Here is a 24,492-nt window from a genome sequence, read left to right on the forward strand (position 1 = left end):
CAGCCACTATGGAGAACAGTATGGAGATTCCTTAAAAAACTAAAAATAGAGTTGCCATTATGATTCAGCAATCCCATTCCTGGGCATACATCTGGACAAAGCTATAATCCGAAAAGATACATGCACCTCTATGTTCACAGCAGCACTATTTACAATAGCCAAAACATGGAAGCAACCTAAATGTCCATCGGCAACAGATGAATGGATAAAGAAGATGTAGTATATATACACAATTACTACCCAGCCATAAAAAAGAATGAAATAATGCCATTTGCAGCAACATGAATCGACCTAGAGATTATCATACTAAGTGAAGTAAGTCAGAAAGAGAAAGACATGTGCCACCTGATATCACTTATATGTAGAATCTAAAATATGACACAAATGAACTTATTTGTGAAACAGAAACAGACTAACAGACAGGGAACAAACTTATGGTTACCAAAGGGGAAAGGGGGTGGTGGGGGAGGGATGAATTAGGAGTTTGGGATTAGCAGATACAAACTGCTATATGTAAAATAGATAAACAACAAGGTCCTACTGTATAGCATGGGGAACTATATTCAGTATCCTTTAATAAACCATAATGGAAAAGAAGATGAAAAAGAATATATATATGTATAACTGAATCACTTTGCTGTGTACCAGAAACTAACACAACATTGTAAATCAACTATACTTCAAAAAAAAAAGAAAAAAGAATGATGGCCCTCCACATTTTCTTAACCAGAAATTTAAAAGAGAACTATTTCTCCTTTCCCCTCATCCAGTTTACTTCTACATATCATTTTGGATTCATGGTATCAAGAAAATCATGAGTCATGAAGCTAAATGATAAAATGACTTGCTTCAGTAAGTCAGAGATAATGGAAGAGCTTTTTATTTATTTGAGTTCTACACAAAAACTAGTTAACTTGGCAACTTGAGGCAATGTATTGATAGACTCCAGGATGTTAAAATGTGGTATATTAACACATTTGAGGATATATGTTGTTTCTAATGAAAGATTGTAAACATACCAATGCTAATCTTTAAAAATGAAGTTCTGTTGATTAAATGTTGATGAAATCCCTAAAGTATCTGTCTCTAAAGTCCTTTATAAGCTTTAAGATGGAGTGAGTCTATGATGCATTTTCCCTTAAAATTTCACAGCTTCCTCCCAAGCCTCTCTCCCCTCTGCCTACTTGGCTGTAGTTCCTCCTTTGTGTTATTGAGGGAATCTTCATTGATATTTCAGTATATGTTGGAATGGGAAAAATGAACATTCCCAAAACTTCTATTACATAATGTGAACATTATGTATAAACATATTGACATATTTTTCACAAAGTTCTTTAGAAGAACATTCTGTTAATATAGATCACATTTCATTATTTACCTGGAAAGCCAGTTTTATATGTTTATGTCCCCTGTCACCATAGTACCAAGACACTCAAAACACATGAAGCTGAATGTATTCATCTAAGCAAAACAAACAAACAAAAAAAGAGTATCTCCTGAGGCCTTTCTTTTCCCAGGCTATCATTTAATGCACACTGATTATATAATTTATAATTTTCTCTCAGGAAGATCTAAATCACTTGTTCATTTGAAAATAGAATATGCTTTTTCAGGAAAAAAAATAGACTTTTTTTGTTTTTAATGAAAACGGTCTTTGACCTACTTATAATCTGTTGTGAATAAATGACTTTAAAGAAAGAGTTTTCTTCATTTCAGTGCTGTTATTGTGCTTCATTTCTCTGTAAAAGTATATGTAATAGAACACAAACATTCACAGGTGCTTCTGTTTTATGTGGTTAAGAACTTCTTAAACAGCCAAGGAAGATGGGTGCCTGATAACAGAGCAGAGGGTGTTTATTTCAGCTCCTGTTTAAACTCCTAATCCTTTTTCATTATTTTAATCGTATTTTTTTTCATCCTGGTATTTTATATCTACTGATAGGGGAGGAAAGAGAAGAAAACAAATTACCTGTTGAGCATTTGCCATGTGCCAGACCCCCTGCCAGATTATTTTACATACATTAGGACATTTAGGACCTTCTTTTTAGTAGAACTCCAAGGTTCACATCTGTACGACAGAGACACAGAGAACCTGAACACTTTACATATAAAATCAAGTACCTCAAACCCAATTCAGCTTAAAGAACCACCTGTTAATTTCAATTTTCCCCTGAACAATGAGGGCCTAAATAGTTTTAAACTTCTAAATATAATAATCAAGTCTATTTCTTGATTCCAGTACAGTTTCACAGATGGCTTTTGATATTTTCAATGTAAATCTGTGCCAAATTATTAATTTAGTTTTAGATATCCAATCATGTAATACTCTATCACCATATTTATCCTTTAGGATCCTTCATTTATCAGAAGACACTGAACTTTATTTTTTTTTCTTTGGCTGCATTGGGTCTTCGTTGCTGCACATGGGCTTTCTGTAGTTGCGGCGAGCAGGGGCTACTCTTCATTGCGGTGCGTGGGCTTCTATTGCAGTGGCTTTTCTTGTTGCAGATGCAGAGCATGGGCTCTAGGCACGCAGGCTTCAGTAGTTGCGGTGCGTGGGCTCAGTAGTTGAGGCTCGTGGGCTCTGGAGCACAGGCTCAGTAGTTGTGGCACATGGGCTTAGTTGCTCCGTGGCATGTGGGATCTTCCTGGACCAGGGCTTGAACCTGTGTCCCCTGCATTGGCAGGTGGATTCTTAACCACTGCGCCACCAGGAAAGTCCCTGAACTTTGTATTTAAATAGCCATAGTAGAATTTTTCCCCATCATAACTAGAGCAGATGTATTTTTACAGTTCATTAAAATTATTCTTAATCATTTTGCTTTGATTGGAATTATATTTCTGATTCAGGATGAGAATGTATACATAAGTATGTTCATTTTCATTTGTAACTAGAGCAAGTGATGTTTCATTCCATAATTGTAATGAACTTTAGAATGCTTAGTTTGTAAGCACAAGTTCTGGAAGTCTGAGTTCAATAATTTTCAAGTTAGAAGTGAACCTAATAGATCAGCTAGTCTTGGACCTGTTTTACAGATGATGAAACTGAGAACCAGAGGAGTAAAATGGGTTAGGGATGTGTCAGAAATGAACCATCAGTTAACATAATGAATCTGATTATTTTTGCTTTTGATATATTAAGGGAATTTTTTTCAAAAACAGAGGAAAAGAAACGAAGTTGAGTTATTTGTAGTGAGGTGGATGGACCTAGAGACTGTCATACAGAGTGAAGTAAGTCAGAAAGAGAAAAACAAATACTGTATGCTAACACATATTTATGGAATCTTAAAAAAAAAAAATGGTTCCGAAGAACCTAGGGGCAGGACAGTAATAAAGACGCAGACGTAGGGAATAGACTTGAGGACACAGGGAAGGGGAAGGGGAAGCTGTGACGAAGTGAGAGAGTGGCATGGACATATATACACTACCAAATGTAAAATAGATAGTGGGAAGCAGCTGCATAGCACAGGGAGATCAGCTCGGTGCTTTGTTTCCATCTAGAGGGGTGGGATAGGGAGGGTGGGAGGGAGACACAAGAGGGAGGGGATATGGGGATATATGTATACATATAGCTGATTCACTTTGTTATACAGCAGAAACTAACACACCGTTTTAAAGCAATTATGCTCCAATAAAGATGTTTAAAAAAAATTCATCAGCCTTACATAATTGTGTATTATCATATGTAGTATTTGTATTGTGTATTGTTTTTAAGTATCAATGTTCATTTATATTTATCTACATATTTACTACTTTATTTGCTCTCTGTTCTATTTCACTTCTCAAACTTTTCATCTAGGACAAGTTTCCTTCCCATGTTATATCCTTTAGAATTTCCTTCATTCATAAACCCTCTCTACTTTGTCTAAAAATTTTTTTATCTCACATTATTTATTGCATTTTTCAATGGTCATTGAAATCTGTATAAAAGACGTTTTCATAACATACATTAAAGGTTCTCTTTTACTGTAAAAAAAACCCCCCAAAAAACAGAGGAAAAAGAACAGTAAAAGTTAAATTATTTTTAACCTAACTAGTATGTCATTTTGAAGTGCTGTTTTGGCCACTGGATAACATAAATAGTTGCATGAGCCCATTCTTTTGCCTACTAATGAATCTATCAATTCCGTTTAAGCAGACTTGTGCAGAATATCTAAAGTCTGGTGATATTACTTGAGGGAGATTTATTTCTCCCTACCTTGTCCATAAGCAGAATGGTTCCTTAGTTCCTTAGTTGTGCTTTTCCTGTTGGGGCTTAGGAACTTGTTTCTTGGGACAACAAGAAAAGACAAATGTCCGATTAAATGGCCATCTTCCTAGTTGTACTGGGCTACTAAATGTGCTACTGTTTAGAAATTTTATTTATAGATCTCAGAGGGCACTGACTTTGCCTAGGGAATCTACCCCAAGTAAAAGTGAAAATTAAAGGGAGAAGGGCTCTTACCTTCTAATGGGGTGAATTGGTGGTTTTCACAGTTCTGATGGAAAAGTTCTTTGTCACAAAACTACAGGTAGATGTCCTTAGTTATCATTGCAAAGAAGATGGTAATTATTTGACCAAATAACGGATTAAGTTACTATCTCTCAGGGTTCTAATTTCTCTTTACCTCATTCACAAAAATTCTTTCAGTGATAGAACTTCTTTTTTATTTATTTTTTTACATCTTTATTGGAGTATAATTGCTTTACAATGGTGTGTTAGTTTCTGCTTTATAACAAAGTGAATCAGTTATACATATACATATGTCCCCATATCTCTTCCCTCTTGCGTCTTCCTCCCTCCCACCCTCCCTATCCCACCCCTCCAGGTGGTCACAAAGCACCGAGCTGATCTCCCTGTGCTATGTGGCTGCTTCCCACTAGCTATCTATTTTACGTTTAGTAATGTATATATGTCCATGCCTCTCTCTCGCTTTGTCACAGCTTACCCTTCCCGCTCCCCATATCCTCAAGTCCATTCTCTAGTAAGTCTGTGTCTTTATTCCTGTCTTACCCCTAGGTTCTTCATGACATTTTTTTTTCTTAAATTCCATATATATGTGTTAGCATACAGTATTTGTCTTTCTCTTTCTGACTTAACTTCACTCCGTATGACAGACTCTAGATCTATCCACCTCATTACAAAGAGCTCAAATTCGTTTCTTTTTATGGCTGAGTAATATTCCATTGTGTATATGTGCCACATATTCTTTATCCATTCATCCGATGATGGACACTTAGGTTGTTTCCATCTCTGGGCTATTGTAAATAGAGCTGCAATGAACATTTTGGTACCTGACTCTTTGAATTATGGTTTTCTTAGGGTATATGCCCAGTAGTGGGATTGCTGGGTCATATGGTAGTTCTATTTTTAGTTTTTTAAGGAACCTCCATACTGTTCTCCATAGAGACTGTACCAATTCACATTCCCACCAGCAGTGCAAGAGTGTTCCCTTTTCTCCACACCCTCTCCAGCATTTATTGTTTCTAGATTTTTTGATGATGGCCATTCTGACCAGTGTGAGATGATATCTCATTGTAGTTTTGATTTGCATTTCTCTAATGATTAATGATGTTGAGCATTCTTTCATGTGTTTGTTGGCAGTCTGTATATCTTCTTTGGAGAAATGTCTATTTAGGTCTTCTGCCCATTTTTCGATAGGGTTGTTTGTTTTTTGTTATTGAGCTGCATGAGCTGCTTATAAATTTTGGAGATTAATCCTTTGTCAGTTGCTTCATTTGCAAATATTTTCTCCCTTTCTGAGGGTTGTCTTTTGGTCTTGTTTATGGTTTCCTTTGCTGTGCAAAAGCTTTGAAGTTTCATTAGGTCCCATTTGTTTATTTTTGTTTTTATTTCCATTTCTCTAGGAGGTGAGTCAAAAAGGATCTTGCTGTGATTTATGTTATGGAGTGTTCTGCCTATGTTTTCCTCTAAGAGTTTGATAGTTTCTGGTCTTACATTTAGGTCTTTAATCCATTTTGAGCTTATTTTTGTGTATGGTGTTAGGGAGTAATCTAATCTCATTCTTTTACATGTAGCTGCCCAGTTTTCCCAGCACCACTTATTGAAGAGGCTGTCCTTTCTCCACTGTACATTCCTACCTCCTTTATCAAAGATAAGGTGACCAAGAACTTCTTTTTTAAATCCTCCTATTCCTCTTTGTTTCTTTGAGGCTCCAGAGTCACAGGTGTCTAGCCCCTTAAGCAGAACTGAACTTCCGAGCACTAGTCCACTTAATCCTCCCCACAGTGAGGACTGGGAAAAATGAATAGTAGATATTGTCAGACTGCTTAAGACTATGTGTGTGTTTGCTCCTGGTATTAAAGTGCCGTACCTGTCAGTTCATATTGCTGCAGATCACAACAGCTTAGTTTTTCTAAGATCTTTCCATGGAACAGTAACAATTTACTAATGGACCCAAAGTAAAATCATTTCCTATAAAGTATATTAAATTTAAATGTTTTACATCCAATATCTGAATCTTGCTGCTTCATTTCCTCTTAGCTACCTACCTCCAACATGACTGTCAGGGCTAGAGTGGAAGCAAAACTCCAGTGTTTGGGAGCTTCCAATTTGGAAACGGGTCTTTTAAGTGTGTGCTTCCTGCAGTCCCTTTATTTGTTCCTATGCTAACTGGCCCAAAGCTTGGTGGGAGTAGTAAGTATTGTAGTAAGAGTATAGACTGCATTGGTGAGGAAACTTTAGTTCACTGTTCTTTTATATTTAAGTGCCTGTATTTTGTGCAACCTATTAAGTTCCTATTAAGTAACAGTGAGTATACTGAGTACTATAAATGAATTATTAAATCAAAAAAAATCTAAATCTCAGTTTCCTAACTACTTGGATTCTTTCCCTTTCTTGTCTCACATGGTTGTGCAAGGATTAAAGTATTGAAAAGTGATGGACAAATGTGTGATATGACTATTAGAGCACAGAAACAAACTATAGAAGGATATGATATACCCTGGGTTGTTATCGTTGGTTACCTGGGCAGCAGGGGAGTTGGGGCAGGGAGAGGATTGCAGGAAAACCATACCCTCGGGCCAAATTTAGAGTATATACAAAGGTAAACCACTGAAAACAGTTCTAAAAGCCCTGAAAGCAGGGGACATGCAGAGTGAGCCCAGACTAGGGCCCACAGAAGAGAATCTCAATTCTAGAACCGTGTTCTCAGCTACTGTAGTAACAGGTTATTATTTATTTCTCACAAGATTAATAATACAAACCACAATATATTTTTACTTATTTTAAGTAGCTGTAGTACACTGCATGTATGTTTAATTTTTTATGAAAAGAAAAAGCAAAGAGTTTTAAAAATATTACATACTGGCATTGATGCTTTCCATATGTAGACATGGAGAAAAGGTTTACTCAACTTCAAAAAAGGAAGAAAAGTTAGTGAAGTTCTTTGTCTTTAACTTTCCTGAATGTTATTTGCCTGGAATGATTCAAATAATTTTGAAGCTTGTACTATTATGTAATAAGACAACGTAGCAATTGTATAGTTACTTAACACAATTCAAACTGGGATCATAAATTTGAAATCAGTTTGCTGTATTCTTATATTTTCTTATATGAGGATTACCCTGTTTAGCTCAGTTTTCTGTATGAATGTTTTTTGTTTTGTTGCCCACCCCATCCCAATATATTGGGAATTGTGGATAACAAAGAAATCTGGAAGCTAGAGGTTGTGGTCAGCCAAAGGTGCCGGATCCTGGTAGCATGGGCTGGAATGAAACGGGTGGGAATGCAGTGGCAGATGGAGTTCAGAGATACCTGTTGCGGAAGAGGTGGTAGAGGAGAAAGAAAAGGCAGCAGAAAATGAGAGGTAAAGGAGGTGAGAACAGGTGTTTTGTAAGGAATGGTCTTTGTTTCTTCCAGTCTGATCATTATGGAAAAGAGGCTATTCTGTGAGAAACTGGGGGATGGTCTTAATACTAAGTTTTGTGGTGTGATATGTATGTTCCCAGAATTTCCTGTCCATGGGCTTACCCAGGAAGTGGCACCTTCTGTTACCACAGAGACACTTGCAGTTTTCCTGAAGTCCTGCAGATTACAGGAAAGTCAGGAGTGAAATGAAGTGGATCTGGGGGTGGGATTTTGGCTGCCATGACCTCTGTTCCTTTGAAAGAGAAGCCATGTGAATAGCCACTAGACAGAATATCAACCAAATAACTTTTGTGGATATATCATGGCTAACCTGTTGAGAAAGTTATAAATCAGAACCATCACACCGTACTGACTTTAGTGATAAAGTCAGCCCTGCTTAAAAAAAAGAAGGTGGGCCTAAAATGGTCCCTTTATCTTAATTTATTACAGCACGTAAGGGAGAGAGAGAGCCAGATCAGCTCCAAGCAAAGCTAGTTTAGAGTGCAAAGCAGTATTGAATAACACTTTACAGTTTTACAGAAAACTTTCACATAGGTGTTATTTTCTCATTTGACAAAGGTGAATGATGGGAATGGTAAGGCAAAAGGAAAAAAAGGTTTAACATTAGCATTACTTTATTGAAAACTCCAAACTCCACTTCTATGGGTTAATAGGTTAACAAATGTCCATCCAAAAATGCTGTTTTTCAAACACTTTTGTTATATCATCTCAGCATCCCAAGTTTGGGCCACTCTGTTTCCAGCATGTCAGTTGGGAAGATGGGCAGGTTGCTTCCTGTGGAGCTACTGCTTATCATTCTGCACTTTTGTTGGTGACCTTCTCTATGTGAGCCCTATGGTGATAACTTCTGGTTACAAACAAGATGAAGCTATTCAGGTGCTCTTGGCCATCTCTTACAAGTGCCCATGTTTGGATCTGTGACTTTTAAGGCAAGGCCCATTCACTGGAAAGAGAATAGGTTTTTTGTGCATACAGGCCCATCCTTGCTCTGATGAAACTAAGCTAATATTAGCAAAATTAATTTAAATTAATATTTAAAGCCTTATTTCCATGGGCTTTTCCTGAAGGATGAATGCTCTCCACTCCCAACTTTTGTGAGATACCTTGCTTCAGATAGTCTATAAAACAAACCTGCTAATAAGGGGAATATTTTGTTTACATATGGACCATGTGTAAAACAGTTTAAATTCTTTGGGTTGTAAGTAACAGTTTAAAACCCAAATCAGACTGGCTTACACCCCCCATAAAAAGGAATTTTATTGACTCATGTACATGAAAGACCAGGAGTAGGTTCTTCAGGCTTAAGCCAGTGTTCAAAGAGCATGACTGAGCACCCAGTTTTTCTTGCTTTCCATTTCTCAGCTCCATGGTAGCAGCCTCTCCTCTCATCATCCCAGAGCTACATGCTTCCAGAGTCAAGTCCAGAGGGAAAGAATTTGGATGTGACTCTTTCCCAGAAGGCGAAACACAGATCTCATTGCATGTAACTTCACTCTGAATGGGTCGTGTTCTTACCCTGAATCAATGCCTGTTCACTGATTGGCCTAGATCTAAACAAATCAGGAGATGAATGTTGGAAGGAAGAGATATTGAATTATATCCCCTGAACTGAGCAAGAACTTTAAGACCAAAAAACTAAGCAGGCAACTCCATAAAGGGAAATTGTGAAGTTTATTGTGGGTAACTTACATACGGGTAGGAAGGATCAGGCGGAGATGATTCAGAAGCATTCATAGCCGTACTCTGCCTCTGAAAAGGGTAAGGAGGATTTAAAGGGACCAAAGCTAAAAATAGAATCCGACTACTTGGGAGAAGCGTGGTTGGTCCACACTGACGGGAACCCCTGTTTTTCCTCCCTGCCCTTCCCTGAGGGGTCTCATGACTGTTAACTGCCTGCGTCAGCAAAAGGCATTCTTCCAGTTTTCATATCAGTTGAAGACAAGGGTAAGCTGATAGAGAACTATTAACTATCTGCGTCAGCAAAGGCATTCTTCCAGTTTTCATATCAGATGAAGACAAAGGTAAAAGCTGGCTTGGGTGCATTCCTTGTGAGTAGGCTAAAGTACAGTCATGCAGAAAGGGAAGGGGTACGACTGCAGACCTAAGATGGAGCTGACAAAATGGAGTCAGTGTGGTTCAGCCACACAGTTGAGAACAATTTCACCAGAAGCACATGGACCAAGTGTGGGGAAAGGGATGGTCCTCCAGAGGCAAATTAGGGTGAGATCACCATTAGAAGGATAAATGGGTACTTTATCAGGAGCACCAGATATCCATGCAGATGTGTAACTATGTAAACATTTGTACTGCTTAGAATTATGAACAAAGCACTTGGACTATATGATACGTCTATCTGAAACTGCCTGGCTGAGGTCACACAGAGAGCATGTTGGAATAATATTCAATTAGTTGAATGACGTATAGCTCATATAGCCAGTCTCCAAGAAAGGAATCTCTGAGACTGTCAGAGAGCTTAAAGAAGCCAGTTTTAGCATCATTGGCTCTTAAACTGGCAGAGCTAAAAGGGACCCTGCTGATCATCAACTCTCTCACCTCTCAGAGGAGATGGAAATCTAGATAAGCCATATAACTTGCTTGAGATCACAGCCAAGTTTGTGTGACCTAGAAAATTGATCATTCATCTTCCAGCCTAACACTCTTTTTAGTAATAAATACCTGCTATAATAATAGCAGCTACTATTTATTGAGTGTTTGCTCTGTATTAGGCAGTAGACAGGCATTTCACATGCAGTATCTCATTTAATCTTTACAACTGTTTTATTCTCAATTTATTGGAAATTGAGGAACAGAGGGGCTTTGTATAACTACCTTCAGAAGCTTCAGTTATCCTTTTTTTGCCTTGGTGTTTTAGACTGCAAATAGGCTTCTTTCTTCCAAGATAGGTCAGTGCTGATTTACACCTTTATCTTGGGTATAGAAAATGGAGTGAGTGAAGAATGACCTGGTCAGAAAACCTGTTATATGTGCTCATAGACTTGACTAGGGTCTAGGGTTTGTAATAAGTGAATTTAAATCTTATTTTTTACTTTTTAAAAAATTTATTATTTTTTTAACATCTTTATTGGAGTATAATTGCTCTACGATGGGATGTTTCTACTTTATAACAAAGTGAATCAGGCATACATATACATATATCCCCATATCTCCTCCCGCTTGTGTCTCCCTCCCACCCTCCCTATCCCACCCCTCTAGATGGTCACAAAGCACCGAGCTGATCTCCCTGTGCTATGTGGCTGCTTCTCACTAGCTATCGATTTTACATTTGGTAGTGTGTGTATGTCAATGCCACCCTGTCACTTCGTCCCAGCTTACCCTTGCCCCTCCCTGTGTCCTCAGGTCCATTCTCTACGTCTGCATCTTTATTCCTGCCCTGCCCCTAGGTTCTTCAGAACCTTTTTTTTTTTTTTTTTTTAGATGTTGGGGGTAGGAGTTTTTTTATTAATTAATTAATTAATTTTTGCTGTGTTGCGTCTTCATTTCTGTGCGAGGGCTTTCTCTAGTTGTGGCAAGCGGTGGCCACTCCTCATCGCGGTGCGTGGGCCTGTCACTGTCGCGGCCTCTCTTGTTGCGGAGCACAGGCTGCAGACACGCAGGTTCAGTCGTCGTGGCTCACGGGCCTAGTTGCTCCGTGGCATGTGGGATCCTCCCAGACCAGGGCTCGAACCCGTGTCCCCTGCATTGGCAGGCAGATTGTCAACCACTGCGCCACCAGGGAAGCCCCCATAACCTTTTTTTTTTAGATTCCATATATATGTGTTAGCATATTTGTTTTTCTCTTTCTGACTTACTTCACTCTGTATGACAGACTCTAGGTCCATCCACCTCACTACAGATAACTCAATTTCATTTCTTTTTATGGCTGAATAATATTCCATTGTGTATATGTGTCACATCTTCTTTATCCATTCATCTGTTGATGGACACTTAGGTCGCTTCCATGTGCTGGCTCTTGTAAATAGAGCTGCAGTGAACATTGTGGTACATGACTCTTTTTGAATTGTGGTTTTCTCAGGGTATATGCCCAGTAGTGGGATTGCTGGGTCATATGGTAGTTCTATTTTTAGTTTTTTCTTTTTCTTGTGTTATGTAAATTATATCTCAACGTACAGTAAGCAAGCATTTAAAATAAAATGCTACTTCCTTCTGGCCTCTGTTGTTTCAGATGAGAAATCCACTGTCTTTACAAGTGGAGTTCCTCTCTAGATTATGTGTTGTTTCTCTCTAACTGCTTTTAAGATTTGTTTTTGTTTGTTTTTACTTCTCTGAAGTTTAATTACAGTGTGTATTGGCATGGATTTCTTTGGTTTATCGTGTTTCTCATTTGCTTGGGTTCTTCAATCTGTAGGGTTTTGTCCTTTACCAAATTTGGGAAGTTTTATCCATTATTTCCTTGAATAGTCTCTCAGTCCCACTTTCTTTGTACTTTATTCTGGAATTCTGATAATACAAATATTGAATTAATCTGTTTTTGTTCTACAGGCCCATGAGGCTCTGATTGTTGTTGGTGTGTAACTTGACTGACCACAGTGACCAGAATGTGATCAAGCATTATTCTGATGTTTCTGTGAGGTAGTTTTGGATAAGATTTACATTTAAATCAGTGGACTGAGTAAGGCAGATTGCCCTCCACCATGTGGATGGGACTCATCCTATCAGTTGAAGGCCCGAATAGAATAAAAGGCTGACTTCCCCTGAGCAAGAGGGAATTCTTCAGCAGATGACCTTCAGACTTGAACTGCAACATTGGCTTTTCCTGTGTCTTCCAGCCTAGTCTGCAGCTTATGGACTTGAGTAGAATACTACTTTTGTTTATCACTCATCACTTGATGAACATTTAAGCTGATCAAACTTGTGTTTTCTAATTTATTATGTGATTCCTTTTTCTCACAAAACTCTGAGATCCTATCATTTTTCTTCATTATTTGTTTTTCTGCTCCTCAGAGCAGATAATCTCTATTGAATCTGTATCTTTAAGTTCATTGATTTGTGTTTTTTAACATCTTTATTGGAGTATAATTGCTTTACAATGGTGTTAGTTTCTGCTTTATAAGGTGAATCAGCTATACATATACATATATCCCCATATCTCCTCCTTCTTGCATCTCCCTCCCACCCTCCCTATCCCACCCCTCTAGGTGGTCACAAAGCACCGAGCTGATCTCCCTATGCTATGCGGCTGCTTCCCACTAGCTATCTATTTTACATTTGGTAGTGTATATATGTCCATGCCACTCTCTCACTTCTTCCCAGCTCACCCTTCCCACACCCCATGTCCTCAAGTCCATTCTCTACGTCTGCATCTTTATTCCTGTCCTGCCTCTAGGTTCTTCATAACCGTTTGTTTGTTTTTTAGATTCCATATATATGTATTAACATACGGTATTTGTTTTTCTCTTTCTGACTTACTTCACTCTGTATGACAGACTCTAGATCCATCCACCTCACTACAAATAACTCAATTTCATTTCTTTTTATGGCTGAGTAATATTCCATTATATGTATATGTGCCACATCTTCCTTATCCATTCATCTGTCAGTGGACACTTAGGTTGCTTCCATGTCCTGGCTATTGTAAATAGAGCTGCAATGAACATTGTGGTACATGACTCTTTTTGAATTATGGTTTTCTCAGGGTATATGCCCAGTATTGGGATTGCTGGGTTGTATGGTAGTTTTATCTTTAGTTTTTTAAGGAACCTCCATACTGTTCTCCATAATGGCTGTATCAATTTACATTCCCACCAACAGTGCAAGAGGGTTCCCTTTTCTCCACACCCTCTCCAGCATTTATTGTTTCTAGATTTTTTGATGATGGCCATTCTGACCAGTGTGAGGTGATACCTCATTGTAATTTTGATCTCCATTTCTCTAATGATTAGTGATGTTGAGCATTCTTTCATGTGTTTGTTGGCAATCTGTATATCTTCTTTGGAGAAATATCTATTTAGGTCTTCTGCCCATTTTTGGATTGGGTTGTTTGTTGATATTGAGCTGCATGAGCTGCTTGTAAATTTTGGAGATTAATCCTTTGTCAGTTCCTTCGTTTGCAAATATTTTCTCCTGTTCTGAGGGTTGTCTTTAGTCTTTTTTATGGTTTCCTTTGCTGTGCAAAAGCTTTTAAGTTTCACTAGGTCCCATTTGTTTATTTCTCTTTTTATTTCCATTTCTCTAGGAGGTGGGTCAAAAAGGATCTTGCTGTGATTTATGTCATAGAGTGTTCTGCCTATGTTTTCCTCTAAGAGTTTGATAGTGTTTGGCCTTACATTTAGGTCTTTAATCTATTTTGAGTTTATTTTTGTATATGGTGTTAGGGAGTGTTCTAATTTCATTCTTTTACATGTAGCTGTCCAGTTTTCCCAGCACCACTTATTGAAGAGGCTGTCTTTTCTCCACTGTATATTCTTGCCTCCTTTATCAAAAATAAGGTGACCATATTTGCATGGGTTTGTCTCTGGGTTTTCTATCCTGTTCCATTGATCTATATTTCTGTTTTTGTGCCAGTACCATACTGTCTTGATTACTGTAACTGTGTAGTATAGTCTGAAGTCAGGGAGCCTGATTCCTCCAGCTCTGTTTTTCTTTCTCAAGATTGCTTTGGCTGTTCGGGGTCTTTTGTGTTTCCATACAAATTGTGAAATTTTTTGTTCTAATTCTGTGAAAAATGCCATTGGTAGTTTGATAGGGATTGCATTGAATCTGTAGATTGCTTTGGGTAGTATAGTCATTTTCAGTGTTGATTCTTCCAATCCAAGAACATGGTATATCTCTCCATCTGTTTGTATCATCTTTAAATCTTATTTTTTAAAAGACAGCTTTTAATTTGTTGACTCTTCTTTAAACAGGAACTTCCAAAGGGTCAAAGCAAAGCATCCCACATTATCTTCAAATAAATGAAATACTGTTAATCAGCGATCAAGAATTTCTCCCATGCCATATAATGGATGAGCACTGGAAGTTCTATGTGGAATGTGAGGAGCTAACATTCTAACGCCTTGTTTTGTTAATAATTTATTACGTATTTGTTCATATTATTAACCAATGTTCATATTTTGTCGTGTGTGGGCTGGTGGGCCTATTTAATACACACTTTATGAGTTACTACTTAAGGTGTGTTTACTGTTTTTAAGAAAAAATATAACTCTTCAACTATTGTAGTAAGATTAATAGTTTTTTGCAATTAAAATAAAGACATTTTTGACATAAACAATATTGACTCTCTGGCTTTCTTTTTACTAAAATAAACTTTAAACAAATCTTTAAATCAACACCTCTACCTTTGCATAAATAACAGTTGTTCCTTATGGGAAGTAAGAATAAAAATAGGAGTGACTGTTGGTCCTGAAAAGTCCCTGGTAAAGTAAATCTACTTAAAAAAAAGAACTTAAAGTCCCACTACCTGCCCCCATTTATTTTGGAATTTATGTTGAAATCAAAATGTAAGATTATGAAAGAGGTTTGTCTTACGTTTCACAAAATTTAGTGTAGATAGAATTGTAGCTGTGCTAAGTCTGAGAACAAAAAATGAATCAAGTGTTGATTCAGGGGCTGATTATTTTAAATAGGATATATTTCATCTTTAACGTTTGCTACACTGTCATGAAGATTTTTTTTTAAAAGAGCTATATTCAAGAGCTTTATAAGTTTCTATAAGCTTTCTTTATACGGGTCTGTCTTAATCCTTTGATAACCATCTTATTCTTATCTGTCATTACCCCAGGCTCCCAAATACGCTTTTTAACTCTGTGGCCTAATTCTGTCACTTCTCTCTCATTTGGGTAGACAGGTCAAAATTGCAATAAAAATTACCCTAGCAAGTGCTAGAACTTGTGGGGGGACGGGGAGGAGTGATATGGTGTTGCTTTTTGATATTTTCTTATTTTAAATGTACAGAATCTTAAATATCTTTAGAATACACAAGAAACTTGTCAACAGTTGCTTGTGGAGAGAAGAATTATGGGACTGGGGAACTAAGGGGAAAGGAAGACTTTTAACTACATGCACCCTTTGGCAACTTTGAAATTGGTACTCTGTGTTTATTCTTTGTATTCAGATAAAAATTTTAAATATCTGAAAAGATAGCCCCTGAAAATGTTTGTCTATTCATAAAAGTGTAAAGACAGATCATTTAATTTTTCTTCCTTTGAGAGTCCATTGAAAATGTTCAGGATAAAGTGAACCCTACACGTTGTAATGTTTGAGAACTGACAAGAATTTTATTGTTCCATTTTATTTTCCAATTTTATTGTTCTAATACCCTATTTTTCTTATTTTTGAATAATATACCTGAGGTGGTCTATTTGGCTTTCATTACTTAAGGAGATATTTAAAACATGGGCCATTTGGGAATATATGTACTAATGTGGGAAGTATATACAATATATATAAGTATACAATATACTTATATATATTATATATATAAGTAACTGAAAAATGCAAATTGTTAGACAGTATTTAGTACAAATCCTGGTTGTGTTAAGTAAAAATGATATGCCTTTCTGCCTCTGTGGTAGGGAAGTTTGGGGGAGAATGGATACATGTATATGTACGGCTGAGTCCCTTTGCTGTGCACCTGAAACTGTCACAACATTGTCAATCGGCTATACTCCAATATAAAATAAAAAGTTTAAAGAAAATTACATGCCTTTGAGTGCATGTATAATATATATAGCCATATAAATATACATATTTTTATATTATGCATGGTATATCTATAAGCTATGAAATGTGTATTTGTATGTATAAGTATGTGTGTGGTGTGGGAGATGTCAAGTAAAAGGTCTGGAATGCTACAAATAAAATTGCAGTGCCTGTCCCTAAGGGAGTTGGACTGGGGAAGTTGGAAGGATATATTACAGTTTACTTTCAACTTAAAAAAGTAAGCCATGCACATATTTCTTTTGTAATTTAAAAATATTTTTTAAAAAATAACAAAAGCAGGTATTTTGTTTAGTGATTACAATTTACAAAAGTCATACATTCTAAGTTTATAGTATAAGAAATCTTGCAATTCTGAGTTTTCATTTTAGTGATCAACTTCTTAAACTTAGTTTTCCAAGCCCATTAAACATTTAAGTATACCAACTGGCAACTGACTTAACACCTAGTGGAGGCATGTTGAGTATTGCCCAAACTAAACAAAAGGGTCTACTTCAAGCAGGGTTGGGGTCCGGAGAGCTACCTTACCTCAGATCTTCCCTGTGAGATGATTGGGTGATTTGGAGTATTGGCTAGATGTTTTGCCTATTTTGTGTTCTAAATGAAACAAGCTTCTGGACCCTAAGCCATACGAGGGACTTCCAAGAATATCTAATAATGCAATCTTCTCTGATATTTGCATCCTTTCTATAAAACTAAGTTCCTGAATATCTCCAGGATACTCCATACCCAACAAGGAAGCCTATTCCTTTTCAGACAGGTACTCCTAAATATTAGAAAGCTGGAACCCCAATGTCCCAGGACTCACAACACTTCCTTTTAAGACTTGAATTTACAGCATAAGCCTCCCCTGGCCTGATTGCTGGGAATGTCCAAGCATACATCTTGTCCTTTCGTCCTCCATTTCTCTTTCAGTCAGTCACTTCGAATTCCCCTCCTGAGCTCAGTCCTTTATCAGGACTAGACTATGTGCAACCCTATCCTGTTTCTCTCACCTCAGTTCTTTGCCTTATAAAAACCTGCAGCACACTCCAGCAAATTATTCTTCCTAAGGGTCTGTTTTACTTCCCTGCTGCTACTGCGAGAGTAAAATCTAGGCCCAACATTTGAGGCCCCTAGCTCTCTGGTCCTGACATAACCTTCCAGCTTCATCTCCAGCCATCTCTAACCTTTTACTCACTCTTAAGCTCCTTCTTCGTCCCTTTTATAGACTGAAATTGTGCCCTTTCAAAATTCATATGTTGAGGTCCTAACCCTCAGTACCTCAGAATGTGACTGTATTTAGAGATAGGACCTTTAAAGAGACTATTAACATAAGGCAGTTAAAGTAGGTCCTAATGCAGTCTGACTGGTGTCCTTACATGAAAAACTTTGGACATACAAAGGGATACCGGGGGTGCATGTGAACAGACAAAAGACCATAAGGAACACAGCAAAAACGCAGACATCTGCAAACAAAGGAGAGAGGACTCAGAATGAAATCAGCCCTGCTGGCGCTTTGATCTTGGACTTCTACCCTCCAGAACTTTGAGAAATAATTTTCTGTTGTTTAAGCCACCCAGTTTGTAATATTTCGTTATGGCAGTCCTGGCAAACTAATACAATCCCTAACTCTACCCAACATTTTGTTTATACTACTGGGAATGTTCCCTCTCCCATCTGTCCACCTATGTCCATCTTTGAGCCCTCTCCTCATATATGACCTCCTGTGTTGCTTTCTCGGGCCAAGCACTTAATATTTACTGCTTGGTATTATTAGTTTTCTTTCAATGGCTCAACTCCCTCAAGTAGCTGGAAAACTTGTTGAGGTCAGGTTTAGGGTTTTGTACTTTGTGTTTCTAATAAAGTATCTCAAACATACTAGATACTCAAGAAGTATCAATCAGGATGTTTTCAAGTATGATAACAAAACCATACTCATAATGGAAATTTTACTATTTCATATATTAAGTCCAGAGGTAGGAATTTGGGGGTTGGTTAATTCTTTAATTCAACAATATCATGATTGTTTCCATCTTTCTTCCAGCTCCCTTCACAGTGCCAAGATGGCTCTGCTGTTATAGGCAGGTGTACATGCAGAAACAGCATTATTAGAAGAAGGAAGGAAAATTTTCTTCCAATGCACGTCTTTTGGGAAGAAACCTTCCCTGAATACCACCACCCCAGGAAATTGTATGTCATTAGACAAAATTGTGCCATCTGCTTGTTCCAAAGCAGTCACTAGCCAGGGAAGTGGGGTTACCTTGACTGGCTGCGAGAAGTAAGTACATGCCCATGTGCAGGAAAGTAGTCAGATGTACAAACTCCACACTGCCAGTTAAAAAAAAACCCTGGGGCTTCCCTGGCAGTGCACTGGTTAAGAATCCGCCTGCCAATGCAGGGGACACGGGTTCGAGCCCTGGTCCAGGAAGATCCCACATGCCCCGGAGCAACTAAGCCCGTGCACCACAACTACTGAGCCTGCACCCCAGAGCCCGCGAGCCACAGCTACTGAGCCCACGTGCCACAACTACTGAAGCCCCCGCACCTAGAGCCCATGCTCCGCAACAAGAGAAGCCACCGCAGTGAGAAGCCCGTGCACCACAACGAAGGGTAGCCCCTGCTCACCACTAGAGAAAGCCCACGCGCAGCAATGAAGACCCAATACAGCCAAAAATAAATAAATTAAATAAATAAATTTATTGAAAAAAAACCTGTGTAAGGCAGGGGCAGGGGTGGGGTAAGAGCTAATATTTATTGAGCACCTAACATGTACCAGTCATTGTTATAAGCACTTCCGACGTGTTAACTCATTTAATACTCACCACACCCTATGAGGCAGGAAATATTATCCGCATTTTATAGATGAGGTAACTGAGGTATAGGATGAAGTAACTTGGTCCGAAGTCACACAGCTACCAAGTGGTAGAGCTGGGATTCGAACCTGGTAATCTGGTTTCACAATTCATGCTGTTAGGTATCATATATTTCCTCTGTCTCAACCAAAATTATCTGCCTGAAAATATGATTAAAGCTGTGAACATCACTCTGAGTGACAGTGACCCTACTTACTTCTGCCACCTACACATTCAGAGGTGTCAGTGTTTGCTCACTTTGGTGGATGATAGGCAGGACAGACGGAGATACTCATTGGTAGAAAATGGAATGCAGAAGTCTTACTGGAAGAGTTTCAATATGAATACATTGGTATCTGCTCTTGGGCTCTCTCTTTTTCAATCTAGGGAGTGTCAGGCATAAATAATGTGTAAAGTTTATTCATCTGAGATATTGCCCAAACTCAATTTTCACAGAAAACTACCTTGTTAATTGAATGCATGTGCCCATAGGACTTGTATTTTAAGTCCCTTTGGATTCTCAAGACTGTGAGGGCTGATAGCACGTAACCTCCACGTATGTTTCTTTGGACTCCCTCGTCTTCTATTTCTTCTCATCTCATGTGGTAAGTTTCTGCTTAAACTTTTTTTTTTAATGCAATCACAGAAATGTATTTAGAATTATGTACTTTCTTTGTAGTTACATTTTTTAACATCTTTATTGGAGTATAATTGCTTTACAATGGTGTGTTAGTTTCTGCTTTATAACAAAGTGAATCAGCTATATGTATACATATATCCCCATATCCCCTCCCTCTTGTGTCTCCCTCCCACCCTCCTTATCCCACCCCTCCAGGTGGTCACAAAGCACCGAGCTGATCTCCCTGTGCTATGTGGCTGCTTCCCACTAGCTATCTGTTTTACATTTGGTAGTGTATATGTGTCCATGCCACTCCCTCACTTTGTCCCAACTTACCCTTCCCCCTTCCCATGTCCTCAAGTCCATTCTCTACATCTGCATCTTTATTCCTGTCCTGTCCCTAGGTTCTTCATAACCTTTTTTTTTAGATTGTATATATATGTGTTATCTGCTTAAACTTAATCATAATGTTCTCATGTCCCCAGTTCTCTTACCACCTAAATAAGAGGAACAGAATTTGAGGCCATGTCAAATCAAGTCGCCTCCATTTAAAGTCCCAAGTAAAAGCTACATAGTTAACTTCTAAATTCCTTGGATATTTGTAAGTTCATATTCTTTGTAATATTTGTAAGTTCATATTCTTTCATTTAGGCTACTTTGCCAGGGACTTTAAAGTAGGAACAGTAGATGCAAACATTTGAAGCTGTAATGTAAAGAGTGGTACTTCTAAAGGTAAAAGCAGTTAACATTTCTGTTTTTCGCTGTTCACAAGACACCTTGAAGTTCAATGACCCCTGGCATTGTGGCTGAGATATGAAGTTGGCTCATGTCCTTCAAAGCTGGAGGCAAGGAAGTGGTAAGGCAAATCACCTAGCTGGTGGGTGAGCCTCGCCAATCCCCCAGCATATTCATCTCAGCACAGCTTATTTGTTCTCTGTTCGTTACTGCCTACTCATTAACTGTCGTGAAATGATTAAACAAAACAAAAGCTATGTTTCTTGGGTAAAAATGGCCCCAAAAGCAATGCTGGTGATGGAAATGAAGAGGTTTAAGAAAATATTGGTTCCCAATATCTTGTAATAACCTATAATGGAAAAGAATCTGAAAAAGAATATAGGGCTTCCCTGGTGGTGCAGTGGTTGAGAATCCATCTGCCGATGCAGGGGACACGGGTTCGTGCCCCGGTCTGGGAAGATCCCACATGCCGCGGAGCGGCTGGGCCCGTGAGCCATGGCCGCTGAGCCTGCGCGTCCGGAGCCTGTGCTCCGCAACGGTAGGGGCCACAACAGTGAGAGGCCCGCGTACCGCAAAAAAAAAAAAAAAAAAAGAATATATATACATATATAATATATATTATATATATATAATTCCTTGAAACTAACACACCATTATAAATCAACTATACTTCAATTTTTTTAAAAAGGAAAGAAAAAAATATGTTGGTTCTCAGCCAAATAAAAAACCAGGGTGAAAAAAGGAGTAAACAGTAAAATTTGGAAGAGCTTAGCTCTGTGCCACGAATGATTATGTGTAGTAATGTAAACCAGAGAGCCCTAAGTCTCTGTACCCGTGCATCTCCTTTTCCTTTAGAAGCCAGGTAGAATGACTTGAATCCCTCAGTCAATGTACAGGGCAAAGTCCACCACCTCCCTGACTTTAGGTACCCCTATTGCTCTACATTTTCCCAAGAATAGGCTCTCCCATTGTAGCTGCTTTTCTTTCTTTTTTTTTTTTTTAAAGATTTTTTTGATGTAGACCATTTTTAAAGTCTTTATTGAATTTGTTACAATATTGCTTCTATTTTATGTTTTTGTTTTTTGGCCCCCGAGGCATGTGGGATCTTAGCTCCCCAACCAGGGATCAAACCCACACGCCGTGCATTGGAAGGGGAAGTCCCAACCACTGGACAGCCAGGGAAGTCCCTGTAGCTGCTTTTCTATGAAATTCATCAGCAAGCCGGTCAGCTTGGTACCTGGGCATTGCTCTCAGCCACTAGTGCTGTCCTCACCCCCACATCTCTCTACCGCATGCTAATCTCACCCCCCTGGTCCTTCCCCCAAAGCGCCACCCATCCCCGCTCTTGTGGGGCAGGCTTCACTGAAGGCTTGGTGGTAAAGGGAAAGGAGTGATAGCACAGCACAGCAAACAACCTAAGGTTGACTGGACATGACCCCTACCACAGGGAATTTCTCCCCAAGGACGTTCTCTTTAGACCCTGCTCTGGCTGAAGCAGTATAGGACGGTGGATATGAGTGCAGACTCACCTGACATCCTGGCTCCACCACTCACTGGTTATGGAACCTTGTGACCCTCCCCAGGTCTCATTCCATGTCTGAAATGGAGCTACCAAGGTGCCTCCCTCCTGAGATGTTCCTGAGGATTAAATGAGATAATCTGTGCAAAGCGGGCATCCCGGTGGCTGGCACATAGTAGCTTTTGTTTCTATAAGGAGTAAGTTACCAGGCTCCCCCCTTTCTCTGTAAACCTCTGATTAACAACCCTGCTGCATCACACACACACACACACACACACACACACACACACACACACATGCACACTCACACTACACCCCTATATCCATAACAGCAGAATCTTTGAGAATGTCTGGGCATCAGTAATGACTTAAGCTCCCCAGGTGATTATAATACGCAGCCAGGCTGAGAACTACATCTATAGACTCTTTCTACATCTTCCCTTTGGCTTTCTTTCCTGAGCCACCTATCACCTTTCTCCAGGCCCATGAGAGAAACTCAGTGTTCTCCTATGCTTTCCTCATTGTATCACAAGCATAGCATTTGGGCTCTGTGACTCAGTTCTGCCCATCTAGGCTCTGCTCAGGGTGCCTTGACTTTCTCACCATAAAAATATTCTTGTAGGTGTTTTCCACTCCAGCCATGAAGTATAAGAGATTACATTCAGTTGTTGCTTTAAATGACTTTTTTTTTTGTTTTAAACAAGAGCAAAAAGCTACTATAGTTCACTGCAAATCGAGTTACACATGTCCCTTCCAGACTAGGAGATCAAGGGTTGCAGCTGAGGGATCCAAGAAGCTGGACACCACTGGAGCACAACCTAGCAATATGCTTGGAGTACTGATAAAATATTTCCACAGACCTTAGAGGGTTTTCAGCCTTGGCTGATCATGAGAATCACCTGAAGAACTTTAAAACTGGCCCAAATCCAGGACCCACTGGCAGAGATTCTGATTTCATTGATCCGGAATCTGTGCATCTATGCATCAGTACTTTTTAAATCTCCCCCAGATGATTCCAATGAGCAGCCACTGACCTCAGGCACCTGCTCTTATCACTTCATTTTTCTCTTTCACCCACCATCAATCACTGCATTAACCTTGTGTTTCTCATGCTGCCCCATTAAAAGAGTCACCTGGGATGCTTCTTTAAAATAGAGATTCCTGGGCCCTACTCCAGGCTTACTAAATCAAAACCTCCAGGGAATTTTTTTGACAGCTGCTTAGGTGATTCTTATAAGGCAAATGTGGGAAACACTACATTAATCCAAGTTATCTCAGCCCATTTTCAGTTGATTAATATGTATTTTATTCATTTATTTAACAAATATTTAATGAGCACCTAATGTGTGTTCAACATTGTTTTAGGTGCTAGGAATACAGCAAAGAACATGACAAATTCCATGTCCTCATGGTTATTATGTCTTGAGTATGTCTAGAGTAAACAAGCAAACATTTAATTTAATAATTAAATTCAGAAAAATTTAATTTCAGATAGTGATAAATGTCATAAAGCCCACATATCAGGATAAAGGGCTAGAAGGTGATATGGAGGTGGGGCAAGCCATTGTTTTTAAAAGGGGAGCCAGGAGGGCCTGGTTTTGAAAAGTTGCATCTGAACAGACAATTGAATGACGAGAAACTGCTTACAAATTTCATTTGTAGTCTCACTTATACCATGTTTACTCTATATGTCTCACGTCTCCTAAATTAAATGGGATTTTCTTCAAGGTCAGGGACTGTCTTATATTTTTGTATTCTTCCATAGCAACCAGTGCGGCATTTTGCACAAGCAAGAATTCAGTGAATCACACTAGTCGCAAAAGGATTTCATCCTTAAATATACCTTTAAAGACTCAGCCAGAAGAGAATTTGGCAAGTTACCTGCTTGCTAAGTAAAGGAAAATCCAGGGAAACATATTAAGCATCAGACATTCAGCCCAAGGCTAGACTTCCTGCTTGCTTCCAGTTGGTAGCCATAGTTACAAATTCTGATTAGAAAGGCTCCAAAACACGCCGAGATCTGGTCATCTGTGTATGACTCCACGCTGGTGAGCCCAGACCCAGAGCTTCGATTATCAGTTTCTGCTGCCTTACCACCTTGTGGTGTAATTTGTCTTTTGTACTCAACTTCCCCTCAGCTTCTTACCAATGTCTCTGCATGCCTTCAAGTTCCATTCAGCCCCTATTTCCTTAAGATAAACAGCTGAGTTCTGCAGAAGGCCACTGGATCATATAATGT

General features: G+C 38.8%; 1 protein-coding gene across 1 annotated transcript in view; it reads left to right on the forward strand.

Annotated features, from left to right (window-relative positions):
• Nucleotides 1–14,947, forward strand: part of ANKRD31 (ankyrin repeat domain 31) — a 133,797-nt gene extending 118,850 nt beyond the window's left edge. Inside the window, exon 25 of the mRNA XM_082624141.1 lies at nt 14,734–14,947. Coding sequence (XP_082480267.1) covers nt 14,734–14,879 — 146 coding nt within the window. The 3' untranslated portion in view covers nt 14,880–14,947. The remainder of the gene's footprint in view (nt 1–14,733) is intronic.
• Nucleotides 14,948–24,492: the final 9,545 nt, after the last annotated feature.

Source organism: Mesoplodon mirus, assembly GCF_964341445.2.
Source record: "Mesoplodon mirus genome assembly, chromosome: 5".
Classification (NCBI taxonomy): domain Eukaryota; kingdom Metazoa; phylum Chordata; class Mammalia; order Artiodactyla; family Ziphiidae; genus Mesoplodon; species Mesoplodon mirus.